This window comes from Pteropus vampyrus, unplaced genomic scaffold (genome assembly GCF_000151845.1).
Source record: "Pteropus vampyrus isolate Shadow unplaced genomic scaffold, Pvam_2.0 Scaffold10, whole genome shotgun sequence".
In the NCBI taxonomy this organism is placed as follows: Eukaryota; Metazoa; Chordata; class Mammalia; order Chiroptera; family Pteropodidae; genus Pteropus; species Pteropus vampyrus.
In genome coordinates, this window is record NW_011888791.1 from 1,855,156 (window position 1) to 1,879,677 (window position 24,522).

The following is a 24,522-nucleotide window of genomic DNA, read 5'->3' on the forward strand; positions in this document are numbered from 1 at the left end:
TGAGATTCCAGAGGAGGACATCTCTCTGGGAGATGAAATCAGAATGAAGGTAATGACTTTGCTACCCAATGGCTTTCTGGTCTCATGGGGCAGTTCCTTTAAGGATGGGGGTTTAACAAAACCTGCAGAGTCCACTGACTACAATCTGTGACTTTGTGAGGGAAGGAATAAGTAGAAAAAGACTTCTGAGACAACAGACACAGGGGAGAGTCTTGACCTTTCCATGGAGGGAAGAATTCAAAGACCTGGGCTTTGTTTGCAAATTGGGAAACCTCTCAGCCTCTTGGTCTGGAAGGAAGCGGCATCCTGCAGACCTAAAACTTCTGGACAGGCCTTGGGGGGAGGGTTTTGTAGTCAGATGATTAGGGTCAGGACTCAGCTCTGCTATTGAACAGGTGAATATACCTGGCAGGTCAATTACCAAAGCTGAGTCTAAGTTTCTTTGTCAGCAAAACGGGGATAATGATTCCCATTCTGGGGTGTTGTGAGTCGCTAATGAGTTAATATCTGTGAATACGCCTGTGAAACAATAAAGCACTATATTGACTTGAGATATTTGTATCCTAAGGCAGGAAAATAGCCTGATGTCTTTGAGAATGAAGATAGGCACAGCTGGACTGAGGTAACAGAGGGATCAGGCATCTCAGAGGGCTTCGTGGGGCCCTGGGGCAGGGGTGCTACCTCCTCTGACTCTCCATGAGGCACCGATATTGGAAAGGCCAGTAGCACCAGGGATGAGGCAGCACCCAGTCAGGACCCAACTGCTGACTTAGAAAGTGCCAGGACGGGAGTTGGCTGAGAGCTACCTGTAACCCCCCCTCCCACTGCTTGGTTTTCAGGGAGTACCTTTAGCAGATGCCAGGTTTCCCAAGGAGGAATTATCAGTTTATGGCAATGCTCAAAAGACAGGTATGGCTCCACTCCTGGGCACCATGTGTACACTTTACCAAAGGCAGGGGTGGTGTGAGTTGGCTGGCAGCGCCCTGGGCCAGAGAGCCCTTGCTGGAGCAACAGCCAGCCAGTCACCCTGTTTAGACTCCCCGCCCCACCCAATGGATGCGGTGCGGGGGTGTTATCTGCTCCCCAGGAAGCCGGAGTGCCTGTTGGCCACACGAGTGCAGGAGGCGCAGCAGGCAGTCTTGTAGTAGTTGTAGACACAGAGTCGCGCTTGGACCACCACGTTGCAGTTGTAGTACCTGTCTTTGCAGTTTTCATCTGCAGGAGAAGAGAGCAGAAGAGTCTGAGCACAGGGGCAGCTGGGACTACTGGAGAGAGGAAGGGCAGTGGGTGGGGCTCCCGATCCTGGCCCTGCTGTCTTTGCCTATGGGAGGAGTGAGTGTGGACTAAGGGCTTAGGTCTTTTCTTTTTCTTTAAACATGAAGTTAGAATCTTACTGCTTCGACCTTAAGAATGATGGAACCGAATCTCTGAATTCATTACCATTTTAATCAATTCACGTTAAAGTTTATCTTTTGGTGGGTGGCTTGGATTGCCATCTGTGCTATAAATTTATTATACTGAAAGTCCTTTGACCCCTGAACTCCATGACTATGCACGAGGTCACAGAGAGACCTAGATGGGCATGGCATTTTCATGCCAGAGAACGTGATGGAGCTTAACAAAGAAGAATCTTTACTGAGCCAAGATAGGAATTCCAACTTACCAACTTCAGGGACACAGTCCTGAGGGTTGCATGATTCTTTCTCTTCTGGTTTCAACTGAGGGTCACAGAGATTACTTAGAGTCATGTCATCTGACAGACAGCGCACTTCCCGGACCCGGAAGCCGCTCTGGCAGCTCTTGGAACACTGCATGGGGACAGAGGGAGAAAGTTAGATTTCCTGGCAGCCTATTAGCTCAGCATGCCAGAGAGGGCAGATATTGGAAAACTTCAAATATCTCCAAAAGGAGTCAGAATATTCAAACAAACTCCTATGCAACTATAAACCAGCTTCAATGTCCATCAACTTGTGGCCAGTTGTGTCCCATCTATACCTCACTAATGTTCACTCTTTGAATTATTTTAAAGCAAATCTATACATCATATCACTTCTTCCATTATTTCAGTTTGTAGCTCTAAAACGCAAGGACTCTATAAAAAGTACCACAATATCTTTATTATACATAGTTCCTTATTATTTTAAAATATATATTCAGTGTTTCTATTTCCACTGGTCTTGTGAATCTCATAGATTTTTTAATATCGTTTTTTAAAAAGCAGGATCCACATTGGTCTACACCTTGCAGTTGGTTGCTATGCCTTTTAAAACTCTTTTAATACATAGGTTCCCGTCTTCTGTTCCTTCCCCTTGCATTTTAGTTGTCAAAGGAACTGAACCATTTGTCTTGCAGTTTCCCATGCTCAGGATTTTTTGACCGCATCCCCGTGGTACAGCTTAACATGTTTCTCTGTCATCTGTATTCTCTGTGGAAGTTGGATCTAGAAGAGGCCTTAACAGGCGTGGATTTAATTTTTTTGTGGTGAGACTATTTCATAGGATATGTATGATTATCTCTCTTTTGGGGATGTCAGCAGTCACTGATGAGCAATGCCCAGATCCTTTAGTTCATTCAGAAATTGAAAAATGATGATAATATCCTATCATCTCTTCTTTTTTCGTTAGCTGAGAATCTTTTCTGATGAATTCCCTTTACCTTCCCCCACATCTATATATTTGCTCTTTGGCTACCCAGTGGTGTAGGAAAGACAGAGTAAATGCTTGATTATTTTCTTTTATCAGTTTTCAGAATAATGAGTTGGTTCCCCTAACATCCTCTAATGGTGACCTATTAGTTATTATTATTATTATTATTATAAACTTACAAATTGATGGATTTAACATGTACAATGGGTTTCCTTCAATCTATGGTATTTATTACTTTTACTGATGCTCTCTGATGCCCTGTCAATGGCTAGCAGGAGCCTCTAAAAGTTGTTTCTTGAGTCCTTTGGTTACAGACTTGGTTGTCTTTGAGAGCTTCCCTTTTGCCTGGTATAAAAAGATATTCCACTCTAATAAATAAATATATATATATATAGTCCCAGACCAGAATCAGCCATTTCTCTAAGAATTCCTGGTTCCTTTAGCGGAGAGCGGCAGTTTGAAACCACATTTTGACTGATTGGCGTGCCCTTTGTTGCCAGATTGGTCATTGTTTCTAGGCTCTTTCGATGGCTAAAACTAGGAAAGTAAGATAAATTAATTAATGAGTTCATACTGATATTTCTAACTCAAATTCAGGTTAACACGATTTTCACTTACACCTCTTTTTTATCTGTATCTTTTTCTCCTAAGTCGAAAACCCTATTTCTCAAGGATACTGGGGATAATAGTTATACTATCATATTATCATACATATTATCACATATATTATCATAGTACCATAAAATATACTACTCATTTACTTTATCACACATTATGTACCCAACCATCTCATACAGTACAACACTCTCACTAAAAATGTGAGTATTGCAAACGATGTAAACATTTTTCCACAGGTCTTTTGTCCTTAGAGATGGACAGTCAAATTACTATGTTTTAATGCCAATGCAATAGTGCCGATGCCACCAACTGGATACATATTTCGGTTAATTTGTTTAATTTCATTTTCCATTTTTGTGGATTGTTTTTTTAAAAATATTTTATTTTATTTTATAATTATATAACATGTTTACTTAGTTCTAAACTCAAATTTATAAAATGAGGCAGATTCGAAGACGTCTAGCTTTCATCACTATCTCTTCCACCACTGTTTTTGCTATTATCATCTACGGAAAAATCTCATCACACACGACAGATCCCCTTGTGCTGTCCCTTTGAGAGTCATGCCATCCCATCCTCTGGCAATCACTGATCAGTTCCCTGTTCCTATAGTTTTGCCTTTTACAGAATATTATGTACATAGAATCATATGCTATGTAGTTTTTGGTGTCTTCCTTTTGTTTAGCAAAAATGCATCTGAAGTTCATCTATGTTGTTTAGGTACCAAACAACTTGTTTTTGATGCTGAGTAGTACCCCGTTGCTCGGGGGTGCCACACTGACCCAGTGAGGGACATCTGAGGTGTACCCAGCCAGCTGTTTTTGGAGTTTGTCTCCTTTGACGTGGCCTAGTGAAATCAGCCCTTTCTAACTCTCCAAACCAAATGATGGTGATTTGTTCTTATGTTCTCAGGGGTCTTGGGCAACATCAAAATAATTAAATTTCATATCCTAGAAGCTGACAAAACATCTTTGAAAGGCAACATCTCCTTCATTCCTGTTTGCCTCTGAGTTGAGGTTCATCACATGTCCAAATGGCTGTTACCACTAGAGGTGACATACACTGTTTGGATACAGAGTTCTCAGCTTTTACTCGTATATTTCATGAACAAACTCCTTTTTATCACCTTTAAATGATTTTTAGAATGGCTCTGGCCTCTACTCTGGGCTCACCTACAGCCACAGCTTGAAGATCTTTAGTAACACAGAGCAGAATGAACCCCTGCCCTTATGTGTCCAACACGTGTTAAACAGTCACCAGGAATAAGGCCCTGAGGATGTTTTCTGTTTAAGAGAGTTTCTTGAAAATAAACTTTTTACTTGGAAAAAAAAAAAAAAAAAGGTCTTATCACTATTTCCATCCTTTCCCATTTCATTCCTTGATAACTTATATCTGTATTAACTCTGTCTCTCTGTCTCCGACTCTCTGTTTCTCTTCATTTATATACTACCCTCCCTCCTCACAGAACGAGTTTGAGATGGCTTAAGAAATGTTTAGAGGGTTACAAAAAAAAAAATGTGAGGAAACTAGGGTAAAAAGAAGATAAAAGCAGGAAAAACCCATTTTGTAAAGTCTGATAAACTCTCTCTTAGAGATGGGCCACAATTCTGGCTCTGAGTTTCCTAGCAAGCCAATTCAAAGAGAAAAACAAGGTTAGTCCCATAATCCACATTGTCTGTAGAATGTAAAGATAGTGTATACACACATACAAATACAACCACACGCGTCTGAGGCCTGACTGGTGTGGGTCTCACATCGGCACTGAGACCCACTGAAATTCCTTCAGTGAGTTTCATAAAACGATCATGTCATGATGTAGTTTCTCAGCAGCATCCTTGAGTCCCTTTGGCCATCGATCTTCTGCAGCAGCATCTCTCAAAGTACGGTCCAAGGATACCTGTATACAACTCATCTAAGGAGCCTGTTCAAAATGCAAACTCCTTGGCCAGAGTAGACTGGAATTAGTCTTTTCAAACAAGATCCCAGCAGATTCTTACGCACTCTGAAGCTTGAGAGTTACCGCTTTAAGGCCCCCACAGTTTAGAGATCAAGATCGCCCCAGCCTTGGGCTCCACACAAGTACGCTGAGTCCAGCGGTGCCCCAGCAGTGACCAGCTGGAGTAGAACACTGTGCGGAATCTACCGGGTGGCCCAGAGTGTCTATGGGAGAAAAGCAGAAGAATGATGCGCTAATGTAGGTCTCTACCAAGAGCACCCTGACTTACCATGCTCCATTCGGTGTTAAACCATTTGGCCCCACAAGGCTTGAGGTGGCAAGATTGCTGGCTGGGGGGTCTCTCCAGGAAGGAACATTCATAAGGGTCCAGCACTTCGAAGGTGTCTGCATTCTTCCTAACACAAATCACTTCCCTCTGTTGGGTCCCACTCCCGCACTCGACGGAACACTGAGAAAGAAGCAAAGAAAGTGTCACACGATGGAAAGGAGACGAGAACTACTGTCCATCGAGGGACATTAGTGAGTGTTTTCTGTCATCAGTCCACTGAGGAAGAGCCCACGGGCACTGGAAAACATTTCTGGAGGAGCAGTTGCCCACAAATTCCAATTTAGTTAACAGTTCTGAGTCTAGAGTAGAGAGTGGGTACCCTGTTATCACAGCTTCAGGCTGTTGGTTGCTGAGATCCTGGTGCCCTCTGTGCTAAGTGTGAGATCATTCCCCCTTACACTCCCCACAGGAACATACCAGCCAGTCAAGTTGCTGGTTTCTGTCCAGTAGACTCGGACACCTGTCACTGTAAAATGATAAACTAACATTCTGGTTTATCTGCTGGTCCCTTAGTGGATGAACACTGGGGATGAATTAACTTCCCAGAGCCTGTATACCTGTGCATGAGGGCTAAGTTAAAATTCTTTGGGACATGAAAGCAGAGAAGATCTCAGATGTGGGACAATGTCCCCTATAGTAACCCCTCGCCCCCCATTCACAACTGGGTGGCCAGCAGGAAGCCTTTTACCACAGAATCCAATTCTCTCACTTCCTAACCTGCTGTCAAAGCTTGTTGGGGTGTGTCCCCAAAAGCCAGTCAGATAATGACACATGTTGGTGCATTTTGTTAGTTTACAGAAATATGTATATACCTGGTCATGAATCTATTACTTTGTAAAATATTTTTTGGATTACTTCTTGATTAAAAATTTAAAAAGCTGTGATCTATATACTTTTAGGGACTTTAAAGAATCTACTACCTTTATGGAAAGCCTGTAACAACATCTATAGCTGAAAGTCTTAATATCAGCCTTGCTTCTGTAGGCAGACACAGGTCAAATAAAACAAGAAAAAAACCCTCACTTCTCTGCCCAAACACACACACACACACACACGCACACACACACACACACACACCAAGCTAAGAGACTGAATTACTCATACAGGGCATAATAAGCATCATCATTAGCAGTTTCCGTTTTATGCCTTCTTTTTTGCCATCTTCTAGACATCCAGGAAACCTTTTAGGTTTGTTTTTCCTATTTTCTTCTATGTCGGTTAGTTTAGTTAGTTCATTTATTTGTGCTGGCGGTTGAGTCCAATCCCAGCATCACAGGCAGACTGGATTCAATCTATGTGATTTGTACAGTGTGTATTATGATGTTTCAGACATGTGTTTTCCCTGGATGTGATCTTTCTCATCTGTGTATAACAATGCACATCATAACATGTTAGTTGATTATCGATTTGATGTACATTCGTGTTTTGTCCTTTTCTTTCAAGTGCTGCCGACAATGAAAGAATCTGAGGCAGGAGAGGGGCAGTGGCTTCCAGGCAAAGGAGGAGTGAGGGTGCACGTGAAAGGTCCAGATGATGGCAGGAGCAGAACGCGGAGCTGGAGTCAGGAGACGGGGGACTAGTCTAGGCAGCGTCAGAAAACAGTTCCATGTCTTTGGCCAAGACACAGCACTTTCCCAGGTCTCTACCATCTCACTTGCAAAGTGGGTTTGAAAACTTGATCTGAAAGACCCCTGACTACTCCGAGGAGCTATGTCTGTACTGAGTGCCTGGCAGAATAGCAGACTGCAAACCTTGACCAAAATCTGGAGTTATTTTATGCTATGTTTGGAAAGTCCTTGAAGACATTAGGAATTAAGGGACAATGAGCACATATCTCAGCCTCCTCTCACTCCAAATGCCCGGAAATGGCAGAATCTGTGTGTCTGGGAACAAGCGAATGGATGTGTGTGTGGGTGTGTATGTGTGTGCATGAGACAGTATTCAAAACAGGACAGGGTGGAAACAGGACAGAAATTATGAGGAATCTCTGAATGGTGAAAAGATAGATGGCACTAAATTAAAGCATAAAATTGTAGTCCAAAGCGCACACTGAGGAGGAGCCCTAGCCCAGAGGAAGCAGCTCAAGAGCTTCTGGCAAGAATGGTGGCGGCCACGTGGGTCTGAGGAGCAGGAGGGAGGCCTCCGGACAGTGAGAGAGTGGTCAGCTAAGATACTGGCCAGGAGCCTGACTGTGCCAAGGAAGAAGCGAAAGCATCTTCCTCTACTGGGAGCATTCCAGTCACAGGGGAAAAGTAAAGCCATTTTCAGATATTCAAGAACTCAGATAACTCATGGCTTAAGTTATGTGAGTCCTTATAAGAAAGACTTACTGGATTATGGTCTCTAACAAAATGAAAAAGAAACAGGAAGAAGACAGGATAGAAAAGCAGAAGTTGGCAAAGATACTTTTAATAAGGGCTCTTTTTAATAATGAATATGGGGTTTCTTTTGGGATGATGAAAATGTTATGGAATTAGGTAGTGGAGAAGGTTGCACGGTTTTTTGTATTTTAAGAGGGTATTTTTTATGGTGTTTATGTGAATTATATTAAAGTAAAAATAACCTTTGGAGGGAAAGAGGCTGTTTTAAAATCTAAATAAGTATTTTCTATAAAATTAATTAACATTAATATAGAGCTAAATCCAGATGGAATTAAGGAAGCCTGACCAATATAAATGTGTGGAAAGAGGAAAAAACCCAAGAAAGCATGGCAATATAAAATGAAATAGAAAACAGAAAATCAGATGGCAGGAAAAAGTCCAAACATATAAGTGATTACAGTAAGTGTGAATGTTTAAAATTTAACTCTTAAAAAATAGAGACTTGCAGACCGGGTAAAAATAAAGACAAAAATAGTCCTACATACAAAATACATATCTTAAAAAATACATAAGAAGTTGACAAAGGTATGCCGGGTGGAAATCAACAATGATAAGTAAGACAAAGTAATGCAAATATCAGATAAAATGTAACTCATGGAGAAAAGCATAGAGGACAAAGGTGATATGTAATGGGAATAAACGCTTCCTTGAGAGGTGATAGCAATTCTGCATGTTTCTACACCTAAAGAATTCCTGCAGCTGTACTTTGGTGGATCACTCTTCCAAGACCACTGCTCAGATGCCAGTAGAATAAATATGATCCAGACACACACGGACAGACGAGAAGGCTGTTTCTGATCACCAGAGACTATAAAAGACCCCTCAGAACTAAGGGCGAAGTAAACCCATAATCGACAAGGAAGAAAGGAAACATCTGGGCATGAAGAATAGACTGGGTGGAATACCTTATGAATAAGAGCTGGGCTCCTTTGCCTCCTGAGTGGAAAAGGCACCCTAAGTTCTACAGGTCTCATTCTCTCAGGCTGGCTTTCTCCACAAGCCTCAACATGGCCACCGCTGGCATCTGTGCTCACAACTTCCCAGGAAGTCTCTGCCCTTGAGTCCATGAGAGTCCCAGGGAAGAACTGTGTTTAGCTCAGCTTAGGTCACATATCCATCTTGGACTAGTCACTATAACCAGGCCGGTGGGATGTTCAAGATGCCAACTCTCATCCAAACTATGTGGCAGGAAGGTACATTTATTTTTATATTCCGAAGTCAGTTAATGTTTAAGACATTAACTTTCAATAAATAAATATTTCATTTTTGGGGGGGATAATGTCAAATTCCCAGAGAAGGGAGGTGCCAATAGGTTCCGACATCCTTCTAAATTCAGAACCCGAACTCTGTTCACATTCTGTCAGGTTAGGACAACAGGGCAATAAATGCCATGTTTCTAATCTTAGCAGAAATAACAGCTGCCTTCACCAAGATTCACACTACTCTGTTCTCCGAGCTTAGGTCTAGAGTCAGTAAGAGGCCCACAAGTGAAAAGGACCCTGAATCTTGCTCTCTTCCTCTTCTGAAATTGGTAGGCATGCGAGTTGAACTGCACTCCCTGATCCTCACTGCGTGTGAAGACTATTATGAGTTAATATTACAGTTTTCCATAGGACTCTTCCCCTTGCCTCAGTTCCCATGAATATCTGGCGTTCCATATATAGTCCACTTCTGAATTATCTTTGGAGTTTAGGTCCTAGGTGTTTTGTTACCAATGAAGAGATAGAAACAGCTGGCAGGAAAAATAATAAACGTGGAGAAAAGGAAACTAATATTTATTAAGTACTTCCCATGTCCCAAGCAATGGGTAACCTCCATATGTATAGCATCTCATGAAAACCTAATAATCACCGTAGGAAGTCAGTATCATTATCACATCTGGATGAGGAAACAGGCTCGGAGAGGTTGGCATATCTGCCCCCAGCCGGAGGAGTAAGCAGAGGCAAAGCTGGGACCAGTTACTCAGTATGTGTAACTCCGACATTCAGGGAAGCGTAGGCCATATTTGCAGTTTCTTTCTTCTTTTATTTTCTATATTTTACAGTTTGTATTATAAAACATTAAAGAAAAATTGAGAAGAAAACATTTCCCCATGTTGCTTATATAAACAAACTATACTTTGTAGTGGTTGAGATCATAGGGTTCATAGACTTTCAAATTGTTTTTCACTTGCCATTATATCACATTCACTTTGCGTGTCTTCCTAATTATCATTGTTACATAATATTCTAAGGAGTTATGACAGACCACACTATTCCTCACCGCCCTGCTGTCATGAACATCTCTGTTGAAAAGCCATTTTCTGCTGTTAATTATTTCCTTAAAATGAATCCCCAGGAGTGGGGTGACTGGGTTAAGGCAAATGAATATTTTTATGGTTTTGAGTTTTATTGCCAAATTGCTTTCCAAAGGGGTTGTATCGATTTATAAGGACAAGGCAGTCTATTTTTTTTTCGGAGTCTGTGTTTAAAGCTACTTAAAAGAAATAAAATCTACACAGAGCCAGAAGTCCTGATAATGTGTAAACCATGATCATCAGCCAAAAAGCCCTTGGAGAACCAGCCAGCCCTGGAAGCCAAATGCTAAGTGGCCCAAGAACTTGAAATACTTGATGATAATCATAACAGAAATAAGAGGGGATGATCTCTCCCACATTTTCTTAGGGGGTTCATGTTTAATTTTGGAACAGCGAGAAAAAATATTAATTGACCAATTAAGTCACTTTATTAAAGTATTCAGTATTATCTGTTCTTTATAATGAGCAGCCTAACTTTTTCTATTTCCGCTTCTTTTTTCCCCAGCTTTAGTGAAGTATAATTGACAAATAAATTGTGATATATCTAAATTGATGATTTGATACATGTATACCTTGTGAAAGGAATCTCACCATTGAGTTAATACACATTTACCTTTTTTTTTTGATGTGAACACTTAAGTTCTACTCTCTTAGCAAATTTCTATTATACGATAGTGTTATCAACAGTAGTCATCATGCTATAAGTTAGGTCTTCAGACCTTATTCATCTTATACCTGGAAGTTTTACCAACCCCTCTCCATTTCCCCAAGTCCCAGCTCCAGGAAAATCACCATTCTACTCTCTGTCTGAGTTTGGCTATTTTAATACCACATATAATGATTACATGCAGTATTCGTCTTTCTCTGGCTTATTTCACTTAGCATAATACCTTCCAGGTTCATCCAGGTTGTTGCAAATAGCAGGATTTCCCTTTTATTTAAGGTTAAAAAAATTTATATCATATTTTCTTATCAGTTCATCTGTCAGTGGATATCTAGGTTGTTTCCATACCTTGGCTACTGTGAATAATGCTGCTTTGAACATGGGAGTACAAGTATCTCTTTGAGATAATGATTTCTTTTCCGTTGGATATATACCCAGAAGTGGGATTGCTGGATTATATTTATTTCTGCTTCTGACACTCAGATACAGACAAAACTGGCTTTATTAACAATAATAGCAGCAGCAGAAGCTGTGACTTATTGTGTGTTTATTTTATGTCAGGCACTGCGCTACATACTTAATATATATTACTTCATTTCTTCTAAAAATAACCTTGTAAGGTGCTATCACTACTACCATTTTATAGACAAGGAAGCCATGCTAGACCATAAACTCCCTGAGGGCGGAGATGTTTGTTTTGCTCATTGCTATATCTCAAGTGCTTAGAAGAGCACATAGTAGGTGTTCAGTAAATACTGTTGACTAAATAGGGGTCCAAGAGCCTAAGCAGCTTCTTCAGGGTCACGGGGAGCACAGCTGGGATACAAACCCGGGACGCATCAGGTCCCGGTTGCTAACCCGTTCTCTGTGCTGCCTCTTACCAGGGACAGGCAGACACACCCAGTTCCGGCCACTCACCTGACTCCAGCTCCCAGCAAACCACTCCACCTTGCCCGTGCAGGGCCCGTTGTCACACGGAGTGGCCTCTGCTGGCCGGTTGTTCCCACAGCCCTCCAGGGGCAGGCTGCTGACATGGTTGGTCATGCATACCACCGAGCGTGTCCGCACCCCGGCCCCGCACTCCGCTGAGCACTGCGAGACAGAAGACGGGCATGTTAGAAGGGAAGCCTCTCTCCCAGTTTCTAAAGCCACTTTCAAATGATGTGAAGGAGGACCGAACACCTCGCTTCCCTACTAGCTCTTTCCCCTAGAGGTCTCTGACCACTTCTCATGCATGCCATATGGGGTATCAGCATGGCACGTCCCCCACCTTAGATTTTCTGAAACAGTCTCGTTCCCAATATCCTGCCCCATTGTTGTGATTAATATGTTTACGCATGTCAGATGATCTGTCTTGGCTTTTGCTTTTGAAAATATATTCAGCAGAAGAAGAATGAGAGCATGAAAACTTGGGCATATGCCTACCTGCTGGTAGTGAGTCTGGTTTGGTCTGAGGAAGAAGGGGAACTGACATCTGCCACCTCAACACCGTTGCTTGATATTAAGGCTGACGGTTCCAGTCCCTGTAGGCCACAGCTGTGACAGTATGCCAGGAGGCAGCCTGGCCTGGGAACCAGCCACATCACTGTTAATATCCCTACCAGCTGAGTGGCCTGGGCAAGTGACCCAAATCTTCATACTTCTGTCATGCTTATCTACACAACCGGCATAGGAACACATTCCTGGCAGGATTATAGGTAATGGATGACAGGTAGAGAGCAAGTACTCAATGAATGCATAGGACAGATGATCAATAATGTATGAGGGGCTCTGAAGGGTCAAGGCCTGCATCCCCATTCTAAGATAGAGAAAATGAGGCTCACAGGGATAAGGGCTTCACCCAAAGCCACATAACTGTTCGTGATTTCGTCACTACAGTCTCACTCTGTCCTCACCCAGGACACAGTAAACACATCCTTGAGTCACACCTGGAAGCTCCAAGAGCATTGCCCATCTATCTTGAAATGCTTTGGAATGCTGCCTCATTTTGCTTCTCATCCTATATTTTCAGGACATCTTCGTGTGGGTGTCCCACAGACACCTCATGTCCAACAGGTGAAACAATGGGACATCACCTTCACCATGATGCCTATTCCTCCTCTGGATTTCCCAATATGTGTTCAAATCTATACCTGGATTCAAAATTGACTGCTCTTCTGCCTTCTGGCTTCCCAAATCTAGCCAGCCACCAGGTCTTGTAGATTCTAGTTTAACCACATTTCTCTTATCTGTCTTGTCCCTCTGCTTATGGTTTCTGGCACCACTGACATCCTTCTCATGAACTGTGGCCGCAGCTTCTCACTCAGCTTCACCAGCTTTCCAAGTCGCTGGGCTTCCAGGGGCTGGGAGCTCTGTGCTGAAATCCCTCTGAGCCTGTTCCATTCCTAACAACATTCACTTATGGAGTTCCCCAACCGACATTGAAGGTTTCCTAAAATACGGCCCCAGTCAACCTATCATTCCATCCTATACACCTCACGCTGGACAAGGTCAGGGTCCACTACTTCCTGACCACATGACATGTTCCCAGCGCCTTGTCCGTGCCATTTTTTCTGCCCAGAGTGCTCTTTCCCTTCACCAGGACACATCAAAATCTTTTCAGCTCAGCTCAAATATCATCTCCTCCGTGAAAGCTCTCTCGATTGCCTAACTCAATATGCTCTTCCCAGCTTCAGAATTCTCGTGACACTCTGTGTTCCGCTGTCTGCCTTTGCATTGTGGTTATTGGTGTCCCTTCTATTTTGTTTTCTTTATAAAGGTAAGCTCAGTATGGGCAGGGACTATTAAATCATCTTTAATTCCTTCTCAGTCAGTACCTTAGATATCCATGGCAAAGCCATGAATATCAGCTGAATAAATGAATATAGACTTGGGCCCTCCCTTGCTTATTTCTCTGCTCTCATCAGCACCTACCGATTCTGAAAGTGCCCCTTTATGTGACAACTAAAGCCCTTCTAAGGGTTTCTGCTGGGTCTTTTCTTAAAAACAAAGTCGATGTTTGCTTTCCACCAACATCACCAATTTTAAAAGTAAATAAAATCAATTTAATTTTAAATAAAATTTGAGAAAAGGAAAAATAATACTCACAATCTGGTTTACTTATCAAAATTCCTACTTGTTTTTGTAACTTGCTGTCTAGTCTTGTAAAATCACAGCCCAGGATGAGCGATCTCACATTTCCATGACCACTGCTAAGCCGAGCCTGACTCTTTAGCAAAGGGAACTCTCTGGAGCAAAAAGCTTGAAGGGGGTTAGAAAATGCCACCCCCAAAATATGCTCCTTTGCTATAATGATTATTTTGAGCTGAAGGCAACTGAAAAACAGCAGATGCGGGAAAAGCTCTCAGATTTTCCTTTTCTTGCCTAAAAGCAGGGCATAAATTTCCCGTGAGAAAGGTGCCCTTCCAGTTCCAGGGAGAAGAGAAAATTCTTATCGGCGATGGGGAGTCAATGCCAAGATGAGTCTGCACAAACAAACTTTACTAAAAGAATGCTTATCTCCCATTAGTTTCTTCCACACATTTCTTAGCCACTTTCCTACAATTTACTGTCCCTAGAAACCCAAACTCCTTTCCTTTGTCTAGCGACTGCTTCATACTTTATCACCCTTTTAAAAAATGGTATATAAGCCCTTGAGCGTAACTGCTTCTTTGGGATTTTCACTTCTTTCCTATGAAGCGCCCCCTGTGCCATGTAAAACAATTAACATCGAATAAAACTTGTATGCTTTTCTCCAGTTAACTTGGCTTCATTATTTGTCAGCTTATTTGCTGGCCTCCATTACAGAGCCTAAGAAGGTAGAGGAAAAGTTTTTTCCCTTCTACAGGCTCACAAATACTTTTCACTTAATCTGCATTGTTACTAGAAATCTGAGACAATGAATCAGTCTCTTAGGTTAAAAAAAATCTGTTGTTACTATAATTAAAATAATTCAATTACTAAACTTTTTATTCGTTTGTTTGTTTCAGCCATGTATTACCTAGTCTCTTTTCTAACTTTAAAACTCAAGATATTTAAGTTCTCCTAAAGAATACAAGGTAAATCACGTCTAAGATCTTCAGGAACCCTTATAGCTGCTGGTGGGACTGCAAATTGGTACAGCCACTATGGAAAACAGTGTGGACTTTCCTCGAAAAACTAAGAATATGACCCAGCAATCCCTCTTCCGGGTATCTACCCCCCAAAACTCGAAAATATCCTCACAGATAAATGCAGCATTATTCACTGCAGCATTATTCACTGTGGCTAAGACATGGAAACAACTGAAGTATCCTTCAATAGATGATTGGGTAAAGAAAATGTGGTACATATATATGATGGAATATTACTCAGCCATAAGAAAAGATGAAATACTGCCATTTGCGACAATATAGATAGATCTTGAGATAATTATGCTAAGAGAAATAAGTCAGGTAAAAAGTTGAGAACCATATGATTTCACTCATATGTGGGATTTAAAACTGAAAGCGACAAATAAACATGACAAACAGACTCACGGACCCGGACAGTGAATTAATCGTTATCAGAGGGAAGGGGGTGGGCGGTCAGGTAGTTAAGGGTAAAGGGGGTCAAATATTTGGTGACAAAAGGAAATTTAACTTTAGGTGGTGAACACACAATGCAATATACATATGGCATATTATTGAATTGTACACTTGAAGCCTATTTGATTTTATTGACCAATGTGACCTCAATGATTTTAATTAAAAAAGAAATCTGTTATGTTTGTGTTTTAAACCCAAGAATATTTCTTTCTAGGTAACTCCATTTGACTCATTAACTTAATTTTCTGCTTTCCAAGCCAAGTAATATACATGCATCTTGGGGAAGTTTTCCCATATCCCCATGTACTTAATTTAAAAGAGAAATGTTAAAGATCAAGCCGTAACCCAGTGAAAGAACATTATAAGGATGAGCCCTGCAGAGATTATACCAACTGCAGTGAATAGCACAACAAATTTTAACTGACAGGTGCTCGCCACACAAGACCTGGCCCAGGAAGCCTGTCAGTGGAAATGGGAGAATGAGGGGTTCCTACCAGACAGGAGAGACTAACCTTCAAAGTGAGGCACCAAAACACACACACTCACTGTCCCTGAAGGATGTGCCTAAAAAAGAAGGATCTGACTCCTAACTGAACTCTGGGCAGATAAAACAAACACAGTGATGCATGAAATTCCCAAGCAACCCTCTGGCGAGGACTCCCTGCTCACTCCAGCACAGTTAAATGCTAAACTTGGCCCAATTGGTCCCTGAGGGACTATGAGGCTCTAATGACTATTCCTGAACTTCAGTTTTATGCATCATCTTCATTATTAAAAAAAAACCTCAATATCTTTACTCTTGGAAAAAATAAATGATGCCTAGTCTGATAAAGCCCACCCTCAATTAAAAGTAGCCAAAGGATGTTTTTAAGGTGAGTCATCAAGTCAGAAAAACTATTCATATAGCCCTTAGAAGTTTAAGAGAAGATTCAGATTGAGTTTACAACTTCAATTCATTTAGGTAGAGATCAATTAATTGTAAAGGGCAACAGGACACTCTTTTGGTATTTCTGGCACCAATTCCAATGTTGGGGGTGGGTACGGTGGTTCCCCACCAACAAGCAAGTCTCAAGTCACAGCTGGGAGTCCTACAATTCAACTCAATTCTGACACTATTTACCCAGAGATAGCATCAGATTCCAAAGGTTAAGGGATCAGTCCTACGAGACTGTCCCCCCCACTCCCAACTTCAGCAGCCAATCACAAGACCAGGTTACTACCTGTACTTCAGACTAACTGGCTAAAATCAGAGGTTCCCAAGATCTCCAACTTGTGTTCGATTAATTTGCTACAGCGGGTCATAGAACTCAGAGAAGTATTTTACTGGTTTATTATAAGAGAATATATAACTCGGGAACAGCCAGATGGAAGAGATGCAAACAGGAAAGTATGCGGAAAAGGATACGGAGCTTCCATGCCCTCTCCAGGGTTACTCTTCTCTCTTGCTCTCCACATGTTCATCAACGCAGAGGCTCTCCGAACCCCATCGTTTGGGTTTTGATGGAAGCTTCATGACATAGGCATGATTGATTAAATCATCGGCCATCGGCGATTGAGGCAACTTCCAGCCCCTCTCCCCTTCCTGGACGTCTGAGGGTAGGATTGAAAGTTCCAACCCTCTAATCACACTGTTGGTGCCTTTGGCAACCAGCCCTTATTCTTACTTACTTTCCAAAAGTCACCTCGTTAACACAATAAAGGACACTTTTATCACTTGCAATATTTAGGAAATTCCAAGGGTTTTGGGAGCTGTGAGCCAGGAACTGTATTTCTTATAAATCACAATATCACAGATACACTCTGGATCCTTAAGTGTTTGTAACCTTTAATCTCATTTTCTCTCATCTCTCCCACTTGAACTCCTGAAACGGAAGCTGTGTCTCATTCATGCCTAGCTTGTAAGAGGTGCTCAATACATGTTTATGCTAAAAATTGCATTGTTCAGACTAAAGCTTAACAGTGTTGATTTTTATACAAAGCCACTATTAACACGTGGAAGACTGCTGTCAGCTGGTCATTCCTGGGGACCGAAAGTTTCTTAAGGCCAACTGATGGCTGGAAGGCCCAGTGTTGACATGAAGCCAAAGAAGTTTGAAGCAGCCCACAGGAAGCCCTCCCCAGTGTGCCAGCCTCATCTAGGTCGTGGTTTCGAATGTTATCCCTTAATGTTCACTCAGCAATGTTACTAACGAGGAAACAGGGTCAGCGAGTCAGCGGCTTCCTCAAGGACCAATAAGAAGTCCTTGAATTGCAAAAGAATTGCCAAAGGCAATTCACCTTCCTGAAACCCAACAGGAACGCCTCCCCCCCACCCCCCTCCGCCCCCAACACACACTCATCTGCTCTATAGTAATCATGAACATTCAGTCATACTGATCTATTCTGGTGGTGGATAAATCAAAATTACTTACTTACATCATGGCATTGAACTTACATGGCTTAAAATACCTTTTCCAAAAAAGAACAAAAAAGTCTTCTGAAGAGAAGAAAAAGTGCTCATCCTTTGCTCTATTTGGAATTTTAAAACAGGGGTTAGATCCAGCAAGTGCCAATGTTAAAATACAAGGCAAATTTACACTAAAGGGAAATTTACAAGTCTTTATTGAAGGGGAAATAGCTCGTGTGGAATTCCTTGTAAATCTACATGTAGAGTTTTACTGTTCTAAATAAATCAGGGAGAAACAAAGAGGAATAAATCATCGCAGTCCCCACCCCCATACCCACAAAGTTGTTTTTTTTTTCCTTTGTACATGGGACATTCTTTTTTCGGAGAGTGGCAAATGTAGAGATGGAATTAAAAAACGGTAAAGAATCAGTGCCATAAAAGCACTCTCAGTTGCTGCGTGGGAGACTCTAAGCTGAAATAATCTTTCTGGAGAGAAATATGCCAAAATGTGTCAAGAATTCTAAAAGAATTCTCAACATTTGGCCAAATAATTCTGCTTCTTAAACACTATTTTAGGGAAACAAAAAGAAAGATGCATATAAAAATTTACGCATAAGGATATTTACTGAATTATTATTTAAAATAGTAAAAAATTAGAAAAAAAATCCTCAAACATTTAGAAATAGGGGATTGGTTCGATGAAAATCGTCATACAATAGCTTATTCTAATTAAAAATCATGCTTTAAAGGTTTTTAATACCATTAAAATGTTCACGAAACGTAAGTGAAAAAAAAGCAGGTTACCAAATTATGCATATATTATAATTTATACCCTTAAACTATATGAGTACAAAAAAGCTATGTATGCAAAGGATTATGAGTAGAAAAAGGTTTGGCAGTGTAGCTTTAAAATCTTAAATTGTTATCTTCTAGTGAAGAGATTATAAGTATACTTTTCCGATTCTTCCCATATTTTTTATAACAATATGTCAGTATATGTTACTTTATAAGCAGAAAAATGAACATTATTTTCAAAAGCATCTTTCTGATATAAAAAGAAAAGCCCAGCATTATTGTTTTTATTTATCTGCTTACACACTAAATTCGGCAAGTTTTCCATGAATACGAATGAGTTCTGGGACAGCTAGAAATCCAGAAACACAAAAGAATTCGTTGAAGGAACTAGGAATGTTTAGCCTGGAGAAGTGGAAGGGGTTCCCCAATATGTGTGTGTCTGTAGTGTGAGGAGAGTGTACTCTGCTTTTCTACGGGACACAGAAGGAGTTGGCAAGAAATAAATACTGGTTCAATGTAAAAGGAAACCTCCTGACACCGCGGGCTGTTCAAGAAATAGATGTCACTGTCTCAACGCACACACTCTCTGACAAAGGAATCTGACCTACGTCAGGGGTGCTGCCAGAGTGACTTCGGAAACACCTCCCAGCACTGTTCCCACAATGTCAGGAGCTGATGTCTCTGCCGGGAGGCTGGGAAAAGTGAGGACATGCAAACAGAACCGGTTGAGCTCTGCTGGACTCGGCTTTAGGGGCAGAAGTCGGAGTCAACTGGACACTTTTAGATGGGCACCCATTTTCTCTTTGTTTGCCTTTGGTTAGCATCTTCCTGATGGCTAACTGGGAGGCGTTTAGAGTCCCTCCTGGGACTGAAGTCACGGTCAGTTGCTCATCCTAAGAGTTCGCTGTTTGTGCCAAAGGCTCTCTCTCTGGGGACTGTCTCGGACTAAGGGGCAGGGGCTGTGTGTGCGAGGTGTCAGGAAAACACAAGAAGATGAATCATTTGGTGACACTCTCCAGGATGATCTCTGAATGTGGAGTGAAGCCTGCATTTGCAGCTTTGTCCTTCCTTTCTTCTCAGGAACATTCCCACTGACGTGGATTCTTATCGCGATGAGAAGGAGGAAACGAAGGCTCACTTTACACGGTGGAGAGAGTGGAAACCCATGTGAACACTCAAGGGTGATGTTCAGAATACTCAACAACTGGTCCATGGTGGGCACTGACCAGTCAGAACGGATGCCGGCCAACTGGAATCAAGCAACGGGTGGATGGGCCCAAATCTTCTGATGTGTAAAGTTTACTCCCCCATGCTCGAGATATCTCACTGTTGTTCACAACACAACGGGGTGTGGGGTAGGGGGGAGCCACCAACCCAGCAATGTCTCCTAAGATTCCATAAACGTGGCTGATTTCCTCTATTCGTGGACCCGTGGACTCGACACCTCTGGGAACCCCTGACAAATGCAGGATCTGGGTCCACCCCACACCTGCTGACTCAGATTCAGTGCTGAAACCAGGTTCCCAGATAATTTGTAGGCACATTACAGTTTGGAAGAACCGTGGATTTTCTGATACAGAAACGGTGCAGACATGTCCTAACTGAGAAAAAGGCCCTCAGGACAGAGACAGCCAGTCATGTCCACACCTCAGTTAAACTTCCAGAGCCATCTGGAGAAACCATAAATCCGGAAACCATTGGTTGGATGCCAGCCAGCTGCCCTGGGTGGAGCGCCCTCGCCGGCCCCGCCCACTGCTGGCCAATCAGTGGCTGCCGCAGGAAAAGCACCGCAAAGTTCATTATCTCCTTCCTCCGCCCCAAGGTACGTGCTTTAATTTTTGCTTCGTTATTTATTTATTTTTTTTACCCCTTAAACTATCCTTTTATTTTTATTGTGGTAATATGTACATAATGTAAAATTTACCATTTTACCCATTTTTAAGTACAATCCAGTGGCATTAAATACATCCATACTGTTGTTCAGCCATCACTACCATCTATCTCCAGAATCTTCTTATATAAATTCTACTTTTGTCTTTGATCGATGAACTCAGTCTCATTGGTTTCCCTCCTACATGGGTAACTGGTGGGCTAATTAACTATACATGTCTTTGAGTTAACCTCTGACACCTGACACCAGCCACCAAGGGAGGCCAGGCTGCTGGGGAGAAGAGAGTGTGTGAAATGTTTTGAGTTAGTAAAGAGCAGGGATGGAAACCTTTTATATGTTAGGCACTCACAAAACATGTGGAGGTGTGATGTAATTATTCGCTTTACCTAGTATTTCATTATTTACTATTACGTGGCATGCTAAGGAGAATGAAACTAACTTTGTCACACCCAACTCCTCAATCTTGGGGCCCCCCCGTCTTCATATGAGGATAGAAAGCCTGCGATAGTTCTCCCCAGTCAGAAATGACGTTTGGGATTCTCAGCTAGTGATTCATACTTGTGTGGTTTTGGGGCACCTCGTGACACATGGCTCCTGCCCATCAGCCCAGCAGACCTCGGTCCCCAGCTCCAGAAAACCCACTCTGCGTGCTCACCCTTTCACTCCACTCGGTGAGGAACCAGCTCTTCGCACAGGGTCCCATGTCACAGTTCTCGATGTCATTTGGCCGGAGCTTCATGTTGCATTCCTCATCATCCACCACATCTCCGATGTTGCTCACACACTTCACATCTCGGGTCCTCTGTCCCACTCCGCAGGGCACTGAGCACTAAAACACAGCGAGCTTATGTCAGCAGCATGGGCAGCGTTAGCTCTGGGTGACTCTCCAGTTATGGCGCCCTCATCCTTGTTACCTGCCACCTGAACAGAGGGCTGTGGTGGGACACCCCTGTGTTGTTGGATCTCCTGCAATGCGGCGCTACCTGGGGAGGAGCCCAGCCTTGAAAACATCACAAACTTTTTCTCTAAGATCTTCTTAGATATCTTGACTACTCTGTTTCTCTGAGCCTCAGTTCTGTCATCTACGAAATGGGAGAGCAAGATTGGAAGGAGTTGGCTCTACCGGCATTTGCCAACCTTCACTCCACCATGACACGTGAGAGAAATGAGACCTGTATGCACACGGCTCCCATGGGCTCCCCCTTAAAGTTGAGTGTGGTGTTACACACTAGCTTTAACTCTACTGAGCTATCGGTACATGCTGCGGTTTACAAAAATAGCCAACCAGATCCCCACAGGACAGGTTCCAAGAACTCGGGGTCTTTCCAAGTCAGGTCTCGGTTGGGGGTCGGGGGAGGGTGGTGTGGCTCTTGGAGAGGGAGCTCCAGAGCAGGCCGCCCCACCATGCGTACCGAGGTCCAGTCTGTCCGGATCTGCCACTCGCTGCAAATCTTGAGCTGGCAGGTGCTGGTGGTCTCGGGCTTCTCCAGGTGCTGGCAGCGGTAGGGCTGCACGGTCAGGCTGCGGTTGGCATACACCTGGCGGCACAGAACCTGGCGATGCTGCATGCCCAGGCCACAGGTTTTGCTGCACTCTGACCATTCCCCGATGTCCCAGCTGGCTCAGGAAGGAAAGAGTGACAGGGACAGATCGCTTCAGTCAACAGAAATTGGGCAGGAACCTGAGCAGACTCACACAGAAACATCAGAATCCTTGTGAGTGATCTTTCTCCCAGAGCGTTGCTCACCAGTCAGCCTAAGGGCTACCTGATTTTAAAGAAATTAACTTTGTTCAATATGCTATTAGCCGATGATTAGGGCCCAGAGTCTATACAATTTAAGGAAACTGAGAAGGTACCAATGATTTTTATTTAGTAAAAATAAAATAACTCCAAAGCTTAGTTTCATTACTTTGTAGAACACTAACCCTCTTTGGAACTTACTTAGAAATCTTAGTCTGGCATTCTTTTGTTTTTCATGAACTATTTACATTTCCTTTTCACATACCCTCTTCTGTCATCCTGCTTTGTCATTTAGTTAAATAAGACATCAGTGCATGTTCATCATGCATGTGCATGAGAATTTTGTTTTTATCACCTTGAGAATTAAGTTTTGACCCATTTTAATGACCTATTCCTTGAGAATTAAGTTTTGACCCATTTTAATGACACTTTCCTCTGATCTTCTGAAAATGTCCTGTTTATCATTCAATAACCAGTCCAAGGCCTCTCCTGAGATGCTCTTCCTGGCTTCCAGACAGATGTATTACGATTTTATTATTCTCTCTCTGTACAGAGCTCACCTACAAGCACACCGACTACATTGAATTACAATTATTTGCTTCCTTCATTGTTTTCCTTACTAGGCTAAACTCCAAATGCCTCCAATTTCCCAAAAGGTGGGCCTGCTAGGGGTATGCTGACCTGCTAAAGGCTACAAACTCCTGTATTAATTCTGAAAGACAGGTGCTTTTGCTAAACAGGCTGCATTTGATGCATAGATCAAGTCTCATATTTCTAAATCAGATGTAGACTGATTTAAAAATGAGATTCTATCTGCTACTAGGGTCCTATTCATGAGCAACCAAAAGTGACCTGACAGAAGGCGACGGACAGGAAGAGAGGCTGGCTTACAAGGCTGGGCAGGGGAAGATGTTGCACGGCTCTTCCTCAGGGCTTGGCTTCATGCTGGAGTCACAGTAGCCGTCAGGAACCTCTTCATGGGTGCTTCTGTGCACACAGCGAAAAATGGGATACTGCGATCCTATAAGGACAAGGAGAATGTCTGAAGGACAGTGCCTTGAATGTCGGTCTGTGGCAGAGGTGCACAGAGATCCAGGTGCTGATGACAAGAGGCTATAGAAACAGAGCAATTCACACACACACACACACACACACACACACACACACACACACACACACCTCCGCCATGCTACACACCTCCGTCATGTTTACACACACCTCCCATGCTAGGGCTTTGCTCAGCACTGTGGGTGTAAAGAATAGTAGAATAGTTCTCACCCTCAAAGAGCTTATAATCTATTTGTGGACGTTCGAAAGTGCTTAAAGGCAGATAAAAACAAATTTCACAAGTTTAAGATAGCACTAGGCAGGGGAATGATTATAAAAGAAGCACAAACAATAACTTCTTCCATGTTTTCTGGAGACATCAAAGAGAAAGGGCCCTGGAGAGTTCGAGGTGCAACCTGGAGAAAGGGTTGCACAGCTCCTCCTCGGGGCTTGGTGAGCGCACCTGTGTCTTGGGCTGTTCAGGTCATTGAACGGGAACAAAAGTGCCCAACAAACTGACCTGCAAGTGCCAGATATGTTTAAGGGACAGGTTGGAGCAGAGAAGTCAGAAGATTCGAGAAAGGCTACAAGAACAGCTGGCTTCCCCTTCGGAAAGCATGCTACACGTTCCCTTAATAAAGTACTGATTCAGTGATATTTTATTTGAGTATATGTCTGCTTCTCATGAGACAGTGAGCTTCTCAGGGACAGGACTAGTTCTTGTTCAGCCTTGTATCCGCAGTACCTAGCAGAGTAGTAGGTTCTCAATAAAAGTTTGTTGAATGCATATTTATCAGAGGACTAATGTTTATTTTTATTACGTTGCTAAAAAATCATGCTAATTGCCTCAAGTTTTTTTTAAGTACACAGCTTAGTTTCATTGGCTAAAAACGGATACATCTGTTTTTTGATAAAAATAATTTGTTCAGTGGAATTTCTAGTTCTCAGAACAAACAAAAACCAAACAAACAATCCAAGAAATAGCAAATCACAATTCTGTCTTCTTCTCTCTGCTACCCCCTGGTGGCAGCACCGAAGTATTATAATGGATGTTTACAAAGTGAGCAATGTAACCAGATGGGACCCCGCGACTCAACTGCTGGAAGAATAAGATGCTTCTTCACAAAGAACATAATTCCTGCCCGGCAGAACACTATCATTTATTCTAAAGCTCTGTCTTAGCTCTGTTGCTAATTGGTCGGGCATTTATAGTTTCTAAACTTCCAACT

The 24,522-nt window shown here is 42.4% G+C and overlaps 1 protein-coding gene across 1 annotated transcript in view; it reads right to left on the reverse strand.

Annotated features, from left to right (window-relative positions):
* Positions 1–557: 557 nt before the first annotated feature.
* Positions 558–24,522, reverse strand: part of THSD4 (thrombospondin type 1 domain containing 4) — a 488,201-nt gene continuing 464,236 nt past the window's right edge. Inside the window, exons 9-15 of the mRNA XM_023521905.1 lie at positions 23,138–23,267; positions 21,918–22,122; positions 21,161–21,334; positions 11,808–11,981; positions 5,489–5,668; positions 1,664–1,808; positions 558–1,215 (exon numbers count right to left, since the gene is read on the reverse strand). Of these exons, the coding sequence (XP_023377673.1) occupies positions 1,073–1,215; positions 1,664–1,808; positions 5,489–5,668; positions 11,808–11,981; positions 21,161–21,334; positions 21,918–22,122; positions 23,138–23,267 (1,151 nt within the window). The 3' untranslated portion in view covers positions 558–1,072. The remainder of the gene's footprint in view (positions 1,216–1,663; positions 1,809–5,488; positions 5,669–11,807; positions 11,982–21,160; positions 21,335–21,917; positions 22,123–23,137; positions 23,268–24,522) is intronic.